At 44.2% G+C, this 17,874-nt stretch overlaps 1 protein-coding gene and 1 long non-coding RNA gene across 13 annotated transcripts in view; one reads left to right on the forward strand and one right to left on the reverse strand.

Annotated features, from left to right (window-relative positions):
- The window catches only part of LOC106025320 (NBAS subunit of NRZ tethering complex-like), a 107,120-nt gene that overhangs the window by 76,752 nt on the left and 12,494 nt on the right, over window positions 1-17,874 (forward strand). For 3 of the 12 annotated variants that reach the window (XM_063243461.1, XM_063243460.1, XM_063243471.1), the window contains 2 exons: window positions 10,215-10,323; window positions 10,902-15,186. In XM_063243461.1, the coding sequence (XP_063099531.1) occupies window positions 10,215-10,323; window positions 10,902-11,141 (349 nt within the window). In that variant the 3' untranslated portion in view covers window positions 11,142-15,186. Of the gene's footprint in view, window positions 1-2,850; window positions 2,942-6,021; window positions 6,490-10,214; window positions 10,324-10,901; window positions 15,187-17,874 lie in introns of those variants that run through there. The other 9 variants (XM_063243465.1, XM_063243473.1, XM_063243475.1 and 6 more) reach the window with 4 other exon arrangements.
- On the reverse strand, window positions 159-1,331 carry LOC134474792 (uncharacterized). Its single transcript, XR_010045638.1, has 2 exons — window positions 1,146-1,331; window positions 159-373 (listed from the first exon to the last, which is right to left on the reverse strand). It is a non-coding gene; the product is annotated as an uncharacterized LOC134474792 (long non-coding RNA).

Raw genomic sequence — 17,874 nt, forward strand, 5'->3', positions numbered from 1 at the left:
GGAAAGAATGAGCCAGAACCAAAACCAGAACTAGGCAGCTGCCAAATTCCACAGGAAAAAACTGAGAGGAACACAAACCTCCCAAATCCCTCTACCTTAGAGCCCAATTGTCTACACTATCAGGTGATCAAACATTAAAACTCAAACATTTGTAGAAGTTCATTGCTTAAAATTTTGTATTATACGTGCAATTATAATTTTTAAAAAGCTTTATGACTAATAAGATCATTACAACTTGGTCTGGTGCGATCCAAGTTGAGCTCAGGGCAATGGGTTTTGCTGCTGGTTTCTTCCCATGATGCAAAGGTGTACTTCCTTGTATGTCTATCCTCAAGGACTTCTAATTTCTTCCTTTCATTGTTCTGACGTCCTTCTGGGGAATGAATGAGTGAATGAATTAATGAATGAATCACTGTATCTCCATTATATATATGTACACGCACATATAAAACTATCTCACAGCCTGCATATCTTGTTTAAATTGCTCTTTCAGGAAGATTTATAACACTTTGCTTCACAAAGAAAGTTTTAAAAAGAGAGAGAAAATGAAACAAAACAGTGACTGCTCCCCAGTGCAATTACTCTGTCAAATACTCCCCTAGGGAAAGGAATTTGCTCGAATTGTGAAATAAATTATTATAGAAACCAGCCTCTCACTATAACTTTCCTTTCTCCCCGGGCAGTATTTTCCCACTACTGTTCTCAAAATTTACTTTTGGTGATACCACATATGGGAGGTTGAAAATAGTAGAAATTATATGTTTGAATTTTAAATACATTCCCATTTCTATAAATATTAGCAGCTTCTCAAATTATCAGGGTGCACCCCGGTGCTCTGAGATTGTCTGCTCAGGGACCACCCGCTCTCGCCTTCCCCAACTTGAGGGGCAGAGACAGCAGTTTGCCTCACCATCCTTTTACCTGCCAGGGATCCGGGTTTCTTTCCCAGCAACTGCCACTTGCCTAGGAAATTGGGAAGGACAGAGGACCGCTTTGCAAAGGGCGAAGCGAGCTCAGTCCTTCTAAATCCCACCACTCGGGGTTCACTGGACGGGTCGGGTTCACCATCCACGCTGCCAGCACAAGCCTCGCCTGGTTCCTAATTAGTCATTCGCGGCTCGGTTAGTACCCTATTAGCTTCACACCTGTTAACTGCAAACCAGCAGACGGATTTCACTTCGCTGCAGCCATGTTAGGAAGGAGACAGAGCTTGTGATGCATCATGGAAATCCATGCAACCAACACACTCTGTAAGTCACCTGAAACAGCAACAGGAGGGCAGAGCAGGTGAAATTCATGGGGGAAGGGTTTAACCACACTACAGAGTCGGTAGGAGGAGGTCTTCTCAGGGGAAAATCTGAACTACACAGTGCCAGGAAATGGTAGGCAGGGGAGGAAAATAATGATGAAGGTCTCCACCTTGCACCCTGGATGCTCAGGTCTTGAGGGCCTTATTGATGGCCAAGCCCAGGTCTCTTTCTGAGACTTCCTTAGTAGTAGATGTTTCTGTGTCGAAGTGAAATAATTTCACCAAAATACAGCAACGCCTCATCTTTACTGAGTTCTTCCTTGGTGCCAATCTAAGGGCTTTGCATGCTTTAACTTGTTTAATTCACGCAGCCTTGACAGCCAAGGATCATTCCTGTCCTTGTTTGATGGGAATAAAGGTACAAAGTTCATGGCTAGGACTGCGGGGGGAGGAGGCAGGCAATTTTCATTCAGATCAGAGGCCTGCACCCGGGTATTGTCTCCCAAAGGACTTTTAAATGCCAACACACACTGAATACTATTAAGTATACTTGCTGGGTACAGAGGTACCTGCCTATAATCCCAGCCCCTGGAGGCTCAGGCAAATTCAAGCCCAGTTTGAACAGTTCAGTAACTTAATGAAGCACTGTCTCAAAATAAAAATTTGCACAAGGAGCCAGGGATGTAGCTTAATGTCAAGGCCCTGGATTCAACCCCAGTGCCTCTCAAAATCATAAATATCATTATCACTTATTAAGCACTAATTTAATTCCTTTGAGACCTGTGGTAGATACATTGCATATGAGTGAAAGTATGATATGTTAGTGTATTCTTGGCACTCTTATTTTAGAATGTAAAAAGCAGAGAAAGACAAGTTTTTCTTAAATATGAAAAGAGGAAAAGATAAATTGCCCCCATAATCTAACCACTGTTAACTTTTGAGGATAAAGACTTCGAACCCCTTGGCCAGACCACACCAATTGAAAATAGATGGTGGCTACTCTGTTTGGTTGGTAAATACTATTAAATGTTTTTAATGTTACTCTGCCCATCATGCATGCTAGGCATCACTATGTGTTAATTGTTGCAAACACAGGTTTATTCAGGTTCTTAAGTTGTTGTTTTTATCACGTGTGTATGATGAACTTTTTCCTTTTTTAGACGTTTTTGAGAGCATCACTTAAAAATCATCCACTCACAATGCAATGCAATAGATACACTATGATTTATTTAACATTCTAATACTGTTCAATATTCATGCAGTTCCTAATTTTCTTGTTATTAGAAATATCTTTGTACATAAAATTTTGGGTCATGGTCCTGTAATTTGAAGCACATATTTACTTATGTGGCAAAATAGCATTTTAATTTTGGAACAAGCTGTTACTTCCACAAATCACTAGATTATTGGATATGTTTGCAGGGGATTCTGCTGCTAGGAATGAAATTCATAACAGCTTTACAGATGCCATTAAATGTAAATGAGTGCAAAAATGTCCTGTGAATGGTAAATTGCTGTGTAACTATGTTATTGCTATTATTTATAATGGTATCACCGACTCCTGGTGTTAAAAACTCGCTGATGTCTATCTTGATTTTTAGGCTCTGAAGATTTTTAAGTCCGTATCGTAGACCACTCCTTACCCAGAGACCCCTGCCACCACCTCCTCTTGCCTGGTGGCTACTCTGTAAGGTGAGGATAGGCCCTTAACACTGTGTCAGGGTTCCTATCTGGATGACCCCAAAAAGCCTCATCGGCTCAGAGCTGGGAAGTGTGGAAGGTGACTGGATTAGGCATGTGCATGTGGATTAGGACTGTGATACTGGGATTAGGGGTGTGAATAATGGGAGCCCCAACCTGGGTATAAATGGCACCAATCCATAGGCTTGGGTGGAATATAAAGGCACAAAGAGAAGGCTTGCTGGCTGCACCCCATATATTATTTCTCCTCTGCAATGCTCTTCTACTGTACCACACTGCCTTGGCACCAGCATTTGAGGTTCTCTAGTTTTCTAGGCAGATTATTTTCCTGCTAGGTCTTATTTTAGGGGAAACACAATCCCTAGCGTGTAGCATGCAAAGGCCCTGGCTTTCATCTCCTGTATGACAAAATAAAAATAAACCCACTGTGAAACAATATCCTTTCCCTGATCCCCGTTTGCTGACCTCACATTTGGCAAAGCCCCTATTTTGAGGTAACAAGAATTGGATGCATCTCAATAGACTCATAGCTGGGTCGGAGTAAAAAAGAAATTGAAATATTGTCTGACAGTGACTCTGCACATCCCTGCTCCTGGACAACAACACTGAATTTTTGTTCATAGTTATCCATGTGGCTTGGGCTGTTTAGGACACCGCCCTAGGTGGAAGGTCTTGAGCCACGTGGTCTATACCATCCCCAACCAGAATGGGGAGCTCAAAGGGAGCATCAGCCCAGATGTGTGCCAGTGAAGCCCCAGGTGCTTCTGGAAAAGTGAAATTCGTTTTCTTGTGTTAGTAAAGCTACCACAAGGGGGCATCACTTTCCCTCTGGATTTGTGGCAGGGAAAATCTGGACCGTTATCATGTCATCTCCGTAGCATAGGGCAAGAGCCTAGAATCCTCTAGAAACTGCTGTGAACAGAGAGGGAAGGACATGAAGCCAACCTTGTAGTTTTGGAAAGACAGCGGCCTAAAGATAAACTGAAAAGCCTCCTACTGAAACATCTAGAAATGCTGGCTATATATCATTCCTTAATGTAACTCTCAGTCTAAACAGAGAGGACGTGAATGTGTGCACGCATATGCGTGTGTGTGTGCATGTGTGTGTGTATGTGTAGAGAAGGAGAGATATACAGACATCAGAAGTCAACATGCTTATGCATAATCCTTTTAAATGAAGTAGGCTGAAGAGGATAGAGCACTGGAAAGTAGACAAAGATCCCCAAAGGAGTGTGAGGTCATCACCTAGAGAGCAATGACTTCCTCAGTGGCAGTCAATGAGCTGACCAGCATCTCCATTTTGCTAAAAGCCGAGAGGAGCCTAGGCTGTAGGGAGGAGGAGCGGGCGCAGGGACCACCAGGGTGAAAGCAGCAGGCCAGAAGGAAGACAATCGCTCCCCAGCCCCTGAAAAGAAGACATCTCCTTAGTTACCTGAGGATGCAATTTTCAGGAATTTTGACCGAGTGGATTTTGTGCTGACTCTCTGACACGTGCCTGCAATCTCTGTCCTATGTTAATGAGATTGCCTGTGTGTAAGACTATCAATTATTTTCAGCAGCCTGTACCTTAAATGTTATGCTGATCATCTTGATTATGGGCTTAAATACCAACCTGGTGATGGATTCACCTTTTAACTTCTCTCTCCTGGAAAGAGCAAAATTGGGAAATCGAAATAGACCCCACATAGATTTTTCAGTGCTCGTGGAAGTTAGTAATGGCACAGCTGGAGCTGAGCTGGCATTTAAACAGGTAATCTGCTGACCTTGAATTCCAAAGCGATTTCATGTCCCTTAAAAATTTGGAACATATAAAAAATTATATTAGCATCCATTATTTTAATCATTTTTGTTAAGATTTATCTTTCTCAATTTTGGATCATTGGTATTGTAACCCTGTATCTAGTGTCATATCCCTTCATTAATAGTCATTGAGAGTATTTTCTACTTCAATAAGCCCAGACTAACTTTTTATAACATATTCATAAGCGTTACTTTTAAAGGTTTTGAGTTACTTCCACCTTCAATGAAAGTAATAATTAGGGTTTCGTAGTCATGCAAGTGACTCCTCAGAGACGGAGGGAAATAATGAGGAAGGATGGACTTCAATTTATCTTTGCAAAGACCTTTGCTTCAGGCCCTGCTGTACAACACTACGCTGTCTTTGCCCTACCCAGCATCTTTCTGAGTAAAGGAGGTCTAAGAATTAAGCCCAGAGATGATACTTCAATTCAAACCAGGGTTCTTAACACAGGATTTCATGGCTCCCCCCTGCACTAGTACTCAAGACCAAGTGCAAGCAGGTGAGTGGTTATTTCTGGTGAGGAAATCCATAGTTTTGACCCTATTGTCAAGAGAAGAAGCTTTGATGGTTAGGGGTATGATCATTTTGAACCTGAGGACTGTGAAATGATATTGGGTCTAGATTTGCTTCAGAGGATAGGAAGAGCCGGTATGTGGGGGCTGATCAATATTGAAAGCAGTTAGTGGTGTTTAGAGGCTATTCCCCTAGTAGAATGCATTTGAGGAAAGATAAGTAAATGTTGCACAAGTCCTAGCTCACCCATCTCCTGCACCCATGAAGCCAGGCTGCTTCCGGGGTGAAGCGATGGATCTCAAGGTAAGAGCAGGGGAAGGAGGGAAGGAAGGAAGAATTTTGGACAGGAAGAAGAGAACCAAGAGGAGAAGGAGGAGGAAGAGGAGGAGAAGAGGAGGAGGGGGAGGAGAGGAGGAGGAGGAGGGATGGACTACTAAAAACCTGATCACGTGCCTTTGCAAAAGTTCTGGATCACTAAGCAGAAAAGTGCCAGCTGCCGCCCAAAGGTGACTCACGTACAGGACCTTAGATCTTCTGGCCTCACTTGAATCAGGAAGTAGGCAATCACAAAAGTCAGATTAAGAAACCCTGGCACCCAAGCTGACCCCAACTTGGCCTGCTATGATTTGGATTTGGTTTGAGCGCCCTCAAGGGTTCATGTGTTGAAATTTAACCCCTATTGCAAGGTTTGTGATGTTGTGTTATTGGCAATAGAAGATGGATTAATTCATATTCCCTGTTCAATTCAACTCTCTAGAGAGAACAGGGCTGCCCCAAGCTGCCTAATGAGATGCCCACTAAGAAGACTACAGCTGGCCTAGAGACCGTGCAAACTGGGGTGCCACAAACACAGAGACTTCTGTGGGAATAGGCATGGGCTTTGCACTGGTCTACAATCTGCACTCTCATTGTCTGTGACATCTGTGATGTTCCAACCTTGTTCCCAGCCACCACAAGCCTCCAACTCTCCAGGTCGGTTCCCTGCCTGCCATTCTCACTGTCCTAGCTCCTTTCTCTGGCTAGACTCCATTTGGGCCTTACTTCATTCATTCATTCACCCAGCAAATACTGACCTGCTCCTACATGGCCCTGGCTAGAAACTGTGCAGCTTCCAAGAGAAAGTCATGGTCCTTGGCCTCCATCAAGCTCATGCCCAGGCCTTGGGTACCACTGAATGTTTAGCTCTGAGGCCTGAATAAAAACCTGATCACGTGCCTTTGCAAAAGTTCTGGATCACTAAGCAGAAAAGTGCCAGGGCTCCCAAAGAGTCCGTTGCTCCTAAAAAGTGTTACAAAATTTGCCTTCTATCTAAGTCTTCTTGTGGGAGGAGACTCCGAACCACATCCCTGGTTGGGTCATGATCCTGGTCAAATCCCAACATTCCACCCTGCCCTGGGAACCAACCAGTATCTCCCCAAAGGACCTCATTATTCTTCTGAAATGCACCACTTTGAGACAATCCATGGGCCTAAAAACAGGGGAACTCCCAGCCCCACCTAATTTTAGGCCCATCATCACTGACTTAGGTCACAGAGGGGAAGAAGTAATGGCTCGCTAAAAGGATTGCCATCAGAGACTTGGGATAACTGGATATTCCTTAACACCTACAAAGTGCCTGGCCTGTGCCTTCAGCTCCACCCATCTCATTCTGCTCTACAGCTGCTCTGTGAGACGTTCGTATCCTTTTCGACAAGTGAGAAACCAAGGCATGAAGAGTGTCCCAAGACAATACTGGCAAAATCAAGATCAGGCTTACGACACTTGTTCTCTGTACCTTACGGTTATTATATGGTAACTATGATTCTCTAGAAAATTCTCCTAAGATGTTCAGATGAAAAGCATACAGCAGATTGAACCTCTGGGATGTTACAAACCAACTGCCCACCAGGCATTCGAATACCAAGTAATATTGTTAAGAATTCACTTATTCAGTCAACATCATTGAGCATCTACTGTGTCCGGTGCCAGTGGGACATGGAGCAGAAACACCACGTTGGTTGTTCCTCACCTGAACATGGAAGGGAGCTGTCCACAGCCACTCAGACTCTGAGACTCCTCCAAAACAGCCAAAAAGACACATCGGCTTCATTCTTGTCCATGGTTTCCCCACCTCCTTTTTTCAGGACCATGAAATTCCCATGTTCTTTCCCCACTCCACATGAAAATCTACTTTAAGGAAAGACCCATCAATTTTGTACACTGTGGTGGGAATTTCTTGTCTGAAGGGCATCTCCCAAGGCTCTTAAAAAGGCTCATTTTCAATGGAAAAAATAAATTAGTTCCTTATTTTAAAAATGCCAAACTGTGCCTCAAATTAGAAATTAGAAATAGGCAAATGCCTTTCAGAATCAAATCTGACCTGTGCAGAGATCTGCAGGAAGGTACACATGAGAAATGGTCAAAGAAAAACCAAATCCATTGTCCTGTCTTCTATTTTATCTTGTCTTCTCCCTTAGAAGAAGCTACCTTCTTGTTTCCTCATATTTCCAGCATGATCTTTGCAAAGTAATTACAGTGGCTCCTTGGTTCATGAGATTTATTCTGTACACGTTTATGGTCGCAAACTGAATTGGATGAAAACCAAATCAGAGTTCCTACCACAACATTGAACCCAATCATTGAATTTGATTCGGTTCTCATCCAATTCGGTTTGCAACCAGAATTGTGGCAAGAACAGAGCCATCAGTGCATTTCGAGAATTTCTCCTGTAATACATTCCTAAGTTAGAGATTCTTTTTTTATTTTTAAGAGAATAAAACTGAATAAAATCAATCAAAATAAACCAGTGTAAGAGATACAGGACTTCAAAACATTTATGAAATCAACAATAGTTATCACAATGGCTTTTAATGTCTTCAAAATAGCTGCAGATAACTTCAGACATAGTAAAAATCAAATACAACAGAATAGAATAGAAACAATAAAAATGAAACCATGAATGCAATAAAGGATTTTAAAACAAGCCAACAGTAAATCCAAAATGGTTACTATATCTTGCTTTCAAATAGCTGCTTCTGCAGATTTAACATAATCAAATAAAACAAAAGAGAATAAAACCCAACCCAACAAAACAATGGAAACAATATAGGACTTCAAAGAAAGACCATAGGGAATCAACAATGGCTGTTAGTCTCAGAAGGAGATCCCCCTAGATGTCACACTGTGTACCACTGTCCTCTGAACCCATGATCAGACCACTGGCCTTAGACCTGCAATGTTAGTGAAACACCAAAGCACCATAGGCATCCAATTGCATTTCACCTCCATAGCTATCAACCCAGTCTGTATTTCTCTGGATCAGCTGGTCACTTACAGGGTGGGGTGGGATGTTGGTACTTCTTGTATGCCAGCTCATGCACTGGAAGGGGCTGGGGTCTGGCTGTTCCCAGTCCAGAGGGTCCCATGCATGGCGCTGATTCCGAGACTAGGCTTGCTTAATGGTGTGGCCTTGTTCTCTCTCTTCCCAGTCTGCAAATGGCACTGACTCACCAGGAGAGGCTTGGGTCTCAGATAGAGACTCTTTCAAAGAGCACATTATCCCAAAGAGATGCACCAAATTCCCCAGGCCTGGAGACAGTATGCCACTTGAGAAAAAGATATTCAGTAACTGCTTTTACAGCCAAAAAGTGAAAAACACATTATTTTCACAGGATAGGAACTAAAGTCTAAAAATTATTTTAGCTGATGAAGACACAGAAGAGACTGATGTGCAGTGGAGACAGAGGTAGTGAGAGAGATAAGAAGGGCATGCGAATCCTGGCACCAAAGGAGGGGAGTTTCAGATATACCAAAATAAAGCTTCGGCTGAAAAACACTAGGCTGTCCCCTGTCCAATTTATATGTCAAGTGTGTAAATAAAGCAATGTGTCTAATTTACATAATCCTCTTAGTTGTCGCTATGGAGGCAGTGAGTGTATCCCCAGCCCTACTGCTGTGTAGAAGTCTTTACTCTCCAGTGGTGGCGTCAGAGGGGATGCTGGGAGGTGATGAGGTCAGAGGACAGAGCCCTCTCGAGTGGGATTTGGGGTCCCCTTATGAAAAGGGACAGAAGATATGATCTTTCTCTCTGCTGTGTGAAGACACAGAAAGAGGGGGCTGCCTACCAGCCAGGAAGGGAGCCTTTTCCAGAGCCCAGCACATGTCCTGATACTGCTCTTCCAGCGTTCACAACAGTGAGAAGCACGTGCCGTGCAAGCCGCTGGGTCTGTTATGAGTTGTGGCAGCTAGGCTAGCTCACATAGTCATTTGAATATAGTGTGCCTATACCCATCCCTCCACTCTACCTCCGCAGGAGTCAGGCGTGGTTGGCCCTGGTCATCACTTAACTCTAATACTATTTTCCGGCCTCCAGAAAGTTTCAACTTTGATGAAACTCTCCCTACTCACAGGAGAAAGATGGACTGGAGTGTCTGATCCTGAAATATGTTAGGAGTGTGACCACCAGCATGTTCGCCTGCCTGAGCAGCAACAGAACTGAAGGCTGGTTCGAGTCGCCGGTTCCCTGAGCTTGGGCTAACATTCTGTGTGCTTTTCTTTTCTTTTTCTTTTTCTTTTTATATTTATTTATTTATTGTGGTGGATTGGGGGTTATACCCAGCTCACTGAGCTACGTCCCCAGCAATTTTTCATTTGTGTATTTTTTACTTTGAAACAGGGTCTTATTAAGTCACTAACTTACCCACCCTGGGCTCAAACTTGCGATCCTCCTGCCACACCTGGCTTTGACCGATTTTCTAGAAGGCATGGCTGTCCTGTCTATGCCATCATCCATCAAGGGCTCCCAGCAGCCTGAAGCTGGGGAGCTCAGTCAGCGGCACCCAGAATCTGAGCTGTTTGTCGCAAGAAGCTGGGGTGCATGCTCCCTTAGTGGCTTCAGAATGACACCCAAGGGTGCCGAGAGGCTCACCAAACCTGGGGCTCACTCTTTCTAATGCTGCATTTTGTTTTTAGTTTCCTGGGACGTCTGAAGACAGAAAGGCTGTGCAAGGGACCAGGTGGGCTGGGGACTTCAAGTGCCGTGGGGAAACTGATCCCGCTAGAGCAAAGTCTCCGTGACCAGGTATGCTGAACTAACTCACTGCCTCCCCCAGCAGCAAGGCAAGGACACCAACGAGGGGGACAGAAATGAGGATGCAAAAAAAAAAAAAAAGCTCAATTTCTAGAGTGACGGGAGATACGTTTTCCCTTCGCCTTGTACAAGAAGTTTGGTCCTCAGACTTGAAGGCGGTAGCAGTCACCTTGGTTATCTTCCCAGTAGGCTGGGGTGGGCCACGGGATTCCTGCAGCCCCCAGGAGAGGTTGCTATGGCAGCAGCCAAGCCTTACAGTGAGCAACAGGGCCTTATAACAACAGTTACCCAGGAGGTGCCTCAAGGAGGGTGCGGGGAGGGGAAGAGGCAGAGGACAGTGAAAATTTGGTATTTTGTGCACCTGTGTATTCTTTGACTTTTTTCTCCACTGTGTCCTTCCTTTGTGAATCTATAAAGTCAAATGCCCTAGGTTCAATCTTCAGGGCCACCAAAAAAATCCAATTTAGTATTTAGGGTTGTTCTGGTTTTTATTTGCTTTTTCAAGAAAGGAAAAAAAAGAAGAGCTCTGAAGTGTAGTTTTTGTTTTTACAAAGTTTGTATTTGCTCAGATTCTGCCCAAAGGTTTAGCCGAGGAATTCTGGGATATCACAACTCAAGAGGCACCCATGCAGGACCCAAGGCTCTTGCCAAATCCCAGCAGTGGTGACGATCAGATCCCTATTAGACCCTACGAGATCCTGTGCTTCTTTGCACTCATGAAGATGGATGGTTATAGACTGTGGGTTCCAGAGCCCTGGACATGTGTGCTTTGGGGTGAGGAGTGGTTAATATGCAAATTTCATTGGTAAATAATTTTAAACTTTAAGCACATGCAGAATTTTATGTAGCAGAATTCAGACATTAAACACCTTTTCTCAGATAAAACAGACATTTGAAAGAAACTTTCTCCTGGTCCTCAGACCTAGCTTCCCATGGAGGCATCTTGATAACAAGTTGGAGAACCACGTCAAGTGGCAGCTATGATGTGGCCAAGATCAGTGGTCCCACAGCTGTCTTTGGGGATGCAGACAGGGAAACTGCCCATCATCAAGGGCTTTATCACCCAGTCAGTGCTTGTCCCACAAACACAGCATGCTTCCAGTTCTGCTCATTTCAAAAGCTGCCGGGTTCGGGACCCCACTCCTTCTACGTGTGAGGTTCTCCTCCTGTTCCCTCATCTTCCCTGGTCTCAAAAGCAGCTCAGGACATCCCCCACTTTTTCTCCTTTGCCCACAGGATCCAGTCTTTACATCCCAATCACCTCCTCTGCAGTCAACAATCCCCCAAGGCCGCCTCTCCCCCCAGAGGGCCAACCATTGTCTTCCATCACCTAGACTAGAACAATGGCCTCCAAGCACCCCTCTCCTGCTTTCCCCACCTCGATACCCCTGCTGTCTCACCCAAGCCATGCACATCCATGCCTGTTTGAGATCGCTGGCTCCGCCCAAACCGAGCTTCACAAAAGGGCCTTTGTATGTGGTGTGAAAGAGCAGTTCCAGCCTCCTCCCCGAGGGCTCTTCTATGGTTCTTATTCCACCTTGTCCTTCTCCAACCACTCTGCCTCCCGGGGCCCCCAGTTTACACCACATTCCTCTGCCTAGAATGAATCTCACACTTTCTCTGTCTGATGAGATCCTCTATTCCCCAAAGCCCACTTTAAATATCACCAACAAGGAAACCACCTGTGCACCTCCTGGGTGATGTGACCTCTTTCTTTCCCTCTTGGCCTCAAGACCACATGTCTCGTACCCGCCTATCTTACTGCCCTTTGCCACCATGTCCCGGGGGCTTGATTATTCACAAACAAGGGTCACTGCCACATACTGTTTTAAGACCAGAGTCTAACCCTTCATAGTTCTTTGAATGCAAGTACGAATGAATGATATATAGCTTTTCTGCTCAGCCTTCTGTTTAATGTCATACAGGAGTCTTATCTGGGGAGACATGGAGTGAGGGACCATTAACCCCCTTTTCTGCGATGGGAAAGCCCACACCTTTGTTCAGGGGAATATTGAGAACCTCTGTCCTGCATGGAGCCCTGGGTTTGGCCTCTGGATTTTTACATCCAAATGGCAGCACCAGTGGTGGGATAGGCATCAGATACATTTCTGGGCAAGAATTCAAGACAGGACAAGACAGATATCTTTAGTCTCACTAAAATTAAGTTTTTATAGTTTGGAAATGCTGTGAATAGATTCCCTGCATGTGAGAGCACAGAGCTAGACATCCAAGTGACCGTGGTGAGAATTGTGTGTGCTGGTATCTTTTAGGTCTCTGATACTCATATCAACACAATCAAATGTCATCTTCCATGGGAATACAGACATATCTGGTGTGTGTCCTGTCCTCTTACCCAAACTGTAGTGTGAGCATACTTTTCCCTACACTGGGTTAACTTGAAAACTTAATGCTGACCTTTACGTATGGGAGAATTTTAATAAATACTTAATGATCAAGAAGAGCCCACTGTAGACATGGACACCTATATATAAATCATTTTTCTCATACTTTGCCTACAGCGCTCACTTAAAAAGTAGAAAGAGATGCAGCCAATCAGATTTTGCAAACAAGGTAGTGCTCTATGCCTGTGTGGATCCCCAAATGGATTTTGCTTTTGGCCCTGCCAGAGGCAGGGGGTAGATTAGTTAACTCCTGCAGGGATCTTGTAGTGCTGTGCTTTCCCTGGACATTTTCTCCCTGGGAGAATCTGTGTACTGGACGATGGGACCAAATGCAGAGGCATCACTGTGGATTGCACCTGGCATCAAGGACCCACTCTGGTGAATCTTAAGTATGCTAATACGGATAATTTAAACCTTATAAATAGCTCTCCATTGTGTGCTTCTTGCCCAAGGGGGTCTTTTGGTTGCAGTGCGGTACAATCTTCCGTTTGCAACTTAAAAAGGGAAACAGAATATGAGAAGTATAAAATTTTATGTGGCATTTTCTCTGGTAAGTTGTACCCTTTGAAAGAGCCGGTAGTAAGTCAGGGGAGACAGAGCTGTAAAGGAGGCACCCTGAGGTCGTTCCAGCTCTCGGTGGGGTCACCCTTATTAAATGGGGGAAGGGGTGGTAGATTAAAAAATCAAAAATTCCAAGTTCTTTCACCCGAGATGGGAAGCCTGCTTGTGCCATGATAGTCACATTAAATCTGCACTGATCAGCCAGCAAAATTTGGTGGATGACACTACAGAATCAATGAGCTGGGCAAAAACATAACATGCTGCCCTCTTTATCACCTAGAAGCAAGCAGAAACATAATTGGGCTTTCAGACCCAGCTTAATAATCATTCGCTCATCGCTTGTTATCTTTTTAAGTATATGTCTTCATTACGTTCTGTACCAAGTGCCCAAATTATGAGAGAGGTTATGCAGGTTTAGAATTTTCCTTAAAGGTATAGTGCTTGCTACAGAAGTTTCACACCCAAAAGTCCTGGGTCCTGTGATCAACAACCTTGGAGAGCCTTTTCCCATAAATTCAGGAAGGCATCTGTCTGGACATCACACTATTACCAAATTCAGAAATTTTTAGGAGAAAAATTTGAGCAGTTTACTATAGATATACATATGTGCATATTTTTTTTGAGAAAAGCATTCACTATGTCTTCTAGGCTGGCCTTGAACTCACTGTGTAATCCAGGCTCTTAAACTCACAGTGATCTTCCTGCCTCAGCCTCCTGAGTATTGGGATTACACATGTATCACCATGCCCAGGAACTTACTGCATTTTTAATTGGAAATTCACTTCATGTTTATCAGAAAATAAAAATCTACAAGAATTTTTGTTGAAATATGAACAGGAAGGCAGAACAGCAGTGTTTAAAATTATAGGTTCTACACTCAGACTCTGTTCATTTAAACCAAGACTGATTCACGAAGGATGTGGCCACCGGTTCTCTGAGCCTCAGCCTCCCTGTCTGTAAAATGAGATCATAGTACCAACCTTCTAGAGTGCTTGAGAAAATCAAATGGATAAAAGTAATTAGAGTTCTTCACCACAGCAAGCTTTTGCTCCATATTTGATATTATTATTTTAAATACATGAGGTTAGTGGGCTCAGGAGGTTAACTCCCAAACCAGTGGTTTATTGGTCTTAAATTCCTAGAGAATTGACAAAGTATTAAACAAACCTCCATACAGAGGACTCAAATGAAAAGAATACCATTGCTTCTAAAATTAATTTAAATGTCCTGAGAATACATCATTTCTCTGAACTTAATGTTTTTAAACAAATATGTATACATGTATTTAATTCATCAGTTTTGCCAAAAATCATGTATACGGTGTGACTTCTTTGTCCTTGTGATCACTGTGAGAGGAACCCTGGGAAAATTGTCACCCTCTCTGAGGTGGGTGTGGCTTCGCATCTTTGATGCAGCCCAGTGACCAACTGGCAGCCAATTTGGAAGCCCAGAGTTGCTTCTCTTTCCTGGGCTTTGACTCAGCTTTAAATGGGCAGACTCAACTCTGAAGTGTGGCTGAAAAATACGTGAACTCTTGAATGTTTAAAAATGCATTGCAGTAAAAGACACAGTGTCACATTAATCAGCCTCAAAATCCCCCCTCACTTCCAACATGCTGGTCCCATCATCCTTGCCGCTGTCCAAAGCAGTTCTGGAAGTGCTCTTTCTTTTGGGCTTTTCGTCACACTGCTGTGGCTGTCTCCCAGCCCTGGGTAAATTACAAACATTTACCTTTCAGTTTCACTTTGGTTTTGGGGAAGACCCACAAGTCATGAGGTGCAGATCCAGTGAATCAGGTGGACAAGGATGCACGTCGTAATGTTTTCACAAGCGTGCCTTCCCGTTGATGACGCTGGGTAACAGCATGCACTGTTTTTTTTTTTTTTTTTTTATCACACCTAGCAAAGACAATCATGAAAGACAATTCAGAACTGCCTTAGAAATCATCGAGAATACCTAGACACAGGAAGAATATTTAAAGTGAGGGGAAGTACTTTGGTATGGGAGGATTAATATCAACATACCTCTTACTGTAAAAAAATTTTAAATTAATATTCACTGTACATTTTGATCATTCTGTGTAGATGGCCCTCTTGTTGGCTATCTCAAGTTTTATGCTCTTACCCACACTCCTGAAAATAAGGTGTTTGGAATAACTGAATGCTCAATTTCCTTGACAATTAGAGTTAGTGCTATGGGTGGACTGCAAATGCCCAAGAAAAAGAGGTTCTTGGCACTGGAATTCACATCCAGAACTACATGGTGCAGAATGGATACTTGATTCAATGCCCAGATGGCACCTCAAGACCCAGAGGGTGCCATAGACCCAGTGTCAGAGACACAAACCCTCAGACTCTACTGCCAAGATGTGTGGTTTTTCTTCCTATAAGTGGCACTGCCCCATCCACCTTGCATCCTGTCCTCTTTTGATGTCAGGATCAGGGACAATAAAGAGGTGAAGACACATTCGAAGACACAAATCACCATACAAATACCATGATGTACCATTGTACTCTGTCAAAGAAATGGGAAGATCAGTTAATTCAAATGGGATGCCACACGCCAGCTCGGAGAGCCATGGGAGTGTCAGAATTTTCCATCCAGTGTTCAAAACCCTGTTGACACCGCCTAAGTTGGTTTGATGACATCCCGTACAGAGCATAGGATCTCGTATCCATTAGATGCTTAGGTTTTAATTATTCACCAAATCTTGACCCACTGCAAGCAGAACTTAGGGAGGGAGGGAAAGATGCAGCATGTAAACCTACAAGTTTGCCTGTCAAAGGAAACGGAAAGGCAGCTGAGCTTTCCCTACCAGTGATCACCTATAACACACAAGTTACATGAAGGTGTGTGTGTCTGAAAGACTCCAGATTCTAATAAAATGAAGATTTATCTCACTACAGTTTGTTAGTGAGAATAACTGAGAATCCTCATTCCGCCTAACCTGTTGCTACAACCTTTCTTGGGTGAAAAGTTTACTAATCTTGGTTTCCAACCAGAGGTGTGATAGTGATTCAAGAATATCAAATCATTCTTTTAAAACAGGCAAAAGGAAAACATAGAGAACTTCTGCAATCCAGACAGTGGAAGTAAATGTGTCAAACCAAATGCCGGGAAGCGGGGACAGCAGCTAGCAAATCCACAGCATTTGACTACTAACAGTCTGGAATCCGCTCAGCCCTTTCCTAAGAGCTTGAGTTCCTGTGCACTTCCTAAGCTCACACCCAATTTTTGTGATCATTGCTAAATATTTAACTGGCCTGACTCCATCAACTGGCTGCACTTTAACGGCACAAAATCTTTTGTTGAGGACCAATTATTCAATTAACCCATTTTCCTTTAACACGCTTGCTGCTAACCTAGTGTAAATTAAGTCTCCTTGAACTCAGGGAGAGGAGAGAAAGGCGAGTTGGACCGAGCTGTCTGTTGCACGTCTCATTCTGCCAGCCACCAGTTCCAGTCAGGCCCATCAAATAATGGACTTTGTGTGTTTAATTGTTAACCAGCAGCCAGGTGCTAAGAGAGTGCTGAATCAGCCCAGAAGGAGAAAGAGAAGAAAAAGTTTGGTTTATAGGCTTCAGCCAGCAAAGGGAACAGAACCTGGCGAGAGTTATACATTGCTCAAGGCAGGCACAGGTGGATGGAACTGCAGGCCGGTCAGAAAGAGAAAAAGATTTATGTTCTGCACAAACAAAAGGGCAGAAGAAAAATCACCAACCTGGCCGGGCAGCAACTGGAGTGAAAGAAACAGCTGTTCATACTGGGAAGGAATGGTCAGGTAAGCCAGGCTGGAAATAGCAATCAGAAGGCCAAAACTGCTGGGCTGGGACGGCAGGTCCTCAGGGCACAGAACAGATCCTGTCCCCCAGGACGCCAGGGAAAGGGGGCCATCACCAGGATAGCCATCAGAGTTACATGAGCCCCATGTGAGAAGTTGCTCAGCAAGTCTCCTCCGGACTGAGAAGTGCAGCACAAATAGTGTGGTCACATTTGGGGACTTGACTAAACCACTCCACCTGGTCTCTCCATGAAGCAAGAATGCAGGGAGGCAGTTCATCAAATGTCAGCACTCGCTGCCCATCACCTGTCCCAGCAGTTGGGGAGAGAGTGGGCACCAGATCTGTACTTGGCATGCGGGGCAGCTACTGAGCTGGCAAGAGACCTTGCATAGGACCTCAAGAACTTGTAGCCCACGTGCAGGGAAATTGGGTGTGGGTGTCCTTTAACTGTGGAAAGCAGTCCACTGGAAGCCAGAAGGGGCACAGAGAGCAGGGAGGGGCCAGGGAAGGAACTGGAAACGACCTTGCATCCACGGGCAGTGCACCCACTGAAACAAAGACTCACGGCAGGAGAGCTGTGGTCTGAGCAAGCCAGCAGCAGCGAGGTCCGACCAGTACTAATGAGTGCCATCATGGTACTCGTGCCAGTGAGCCAGATCTCAGATAAAAGGTGGGAGAGAGAGAGATGAGACTTACATCACAACACAAGATAAAAAATGCAACCCCAAATGTCACAAAAAAGGGGTTGACAACTGGTGGAGCAGCAAGCCAACCAGAAGACTAGTACAGTCTGAAGA

Source organism: Cavia porcellus, unplaced genomic scaffold (genome assembly GCF_034190915.1).
Source record: "Cavia porcellus strain 051 isolate PalLab524CR breed Dunkin Hartley unplaced genomic scaffold, mCavPor4.1 scaffold_38, whole genome shotgun sequence".
Taxonomy (NCBI): domain Eukaryota; kingdom Metazoa; phylum Chordata; class Mammalia; order Rodentia; family Caviidae; genus Cavia; species Cavia porcellus.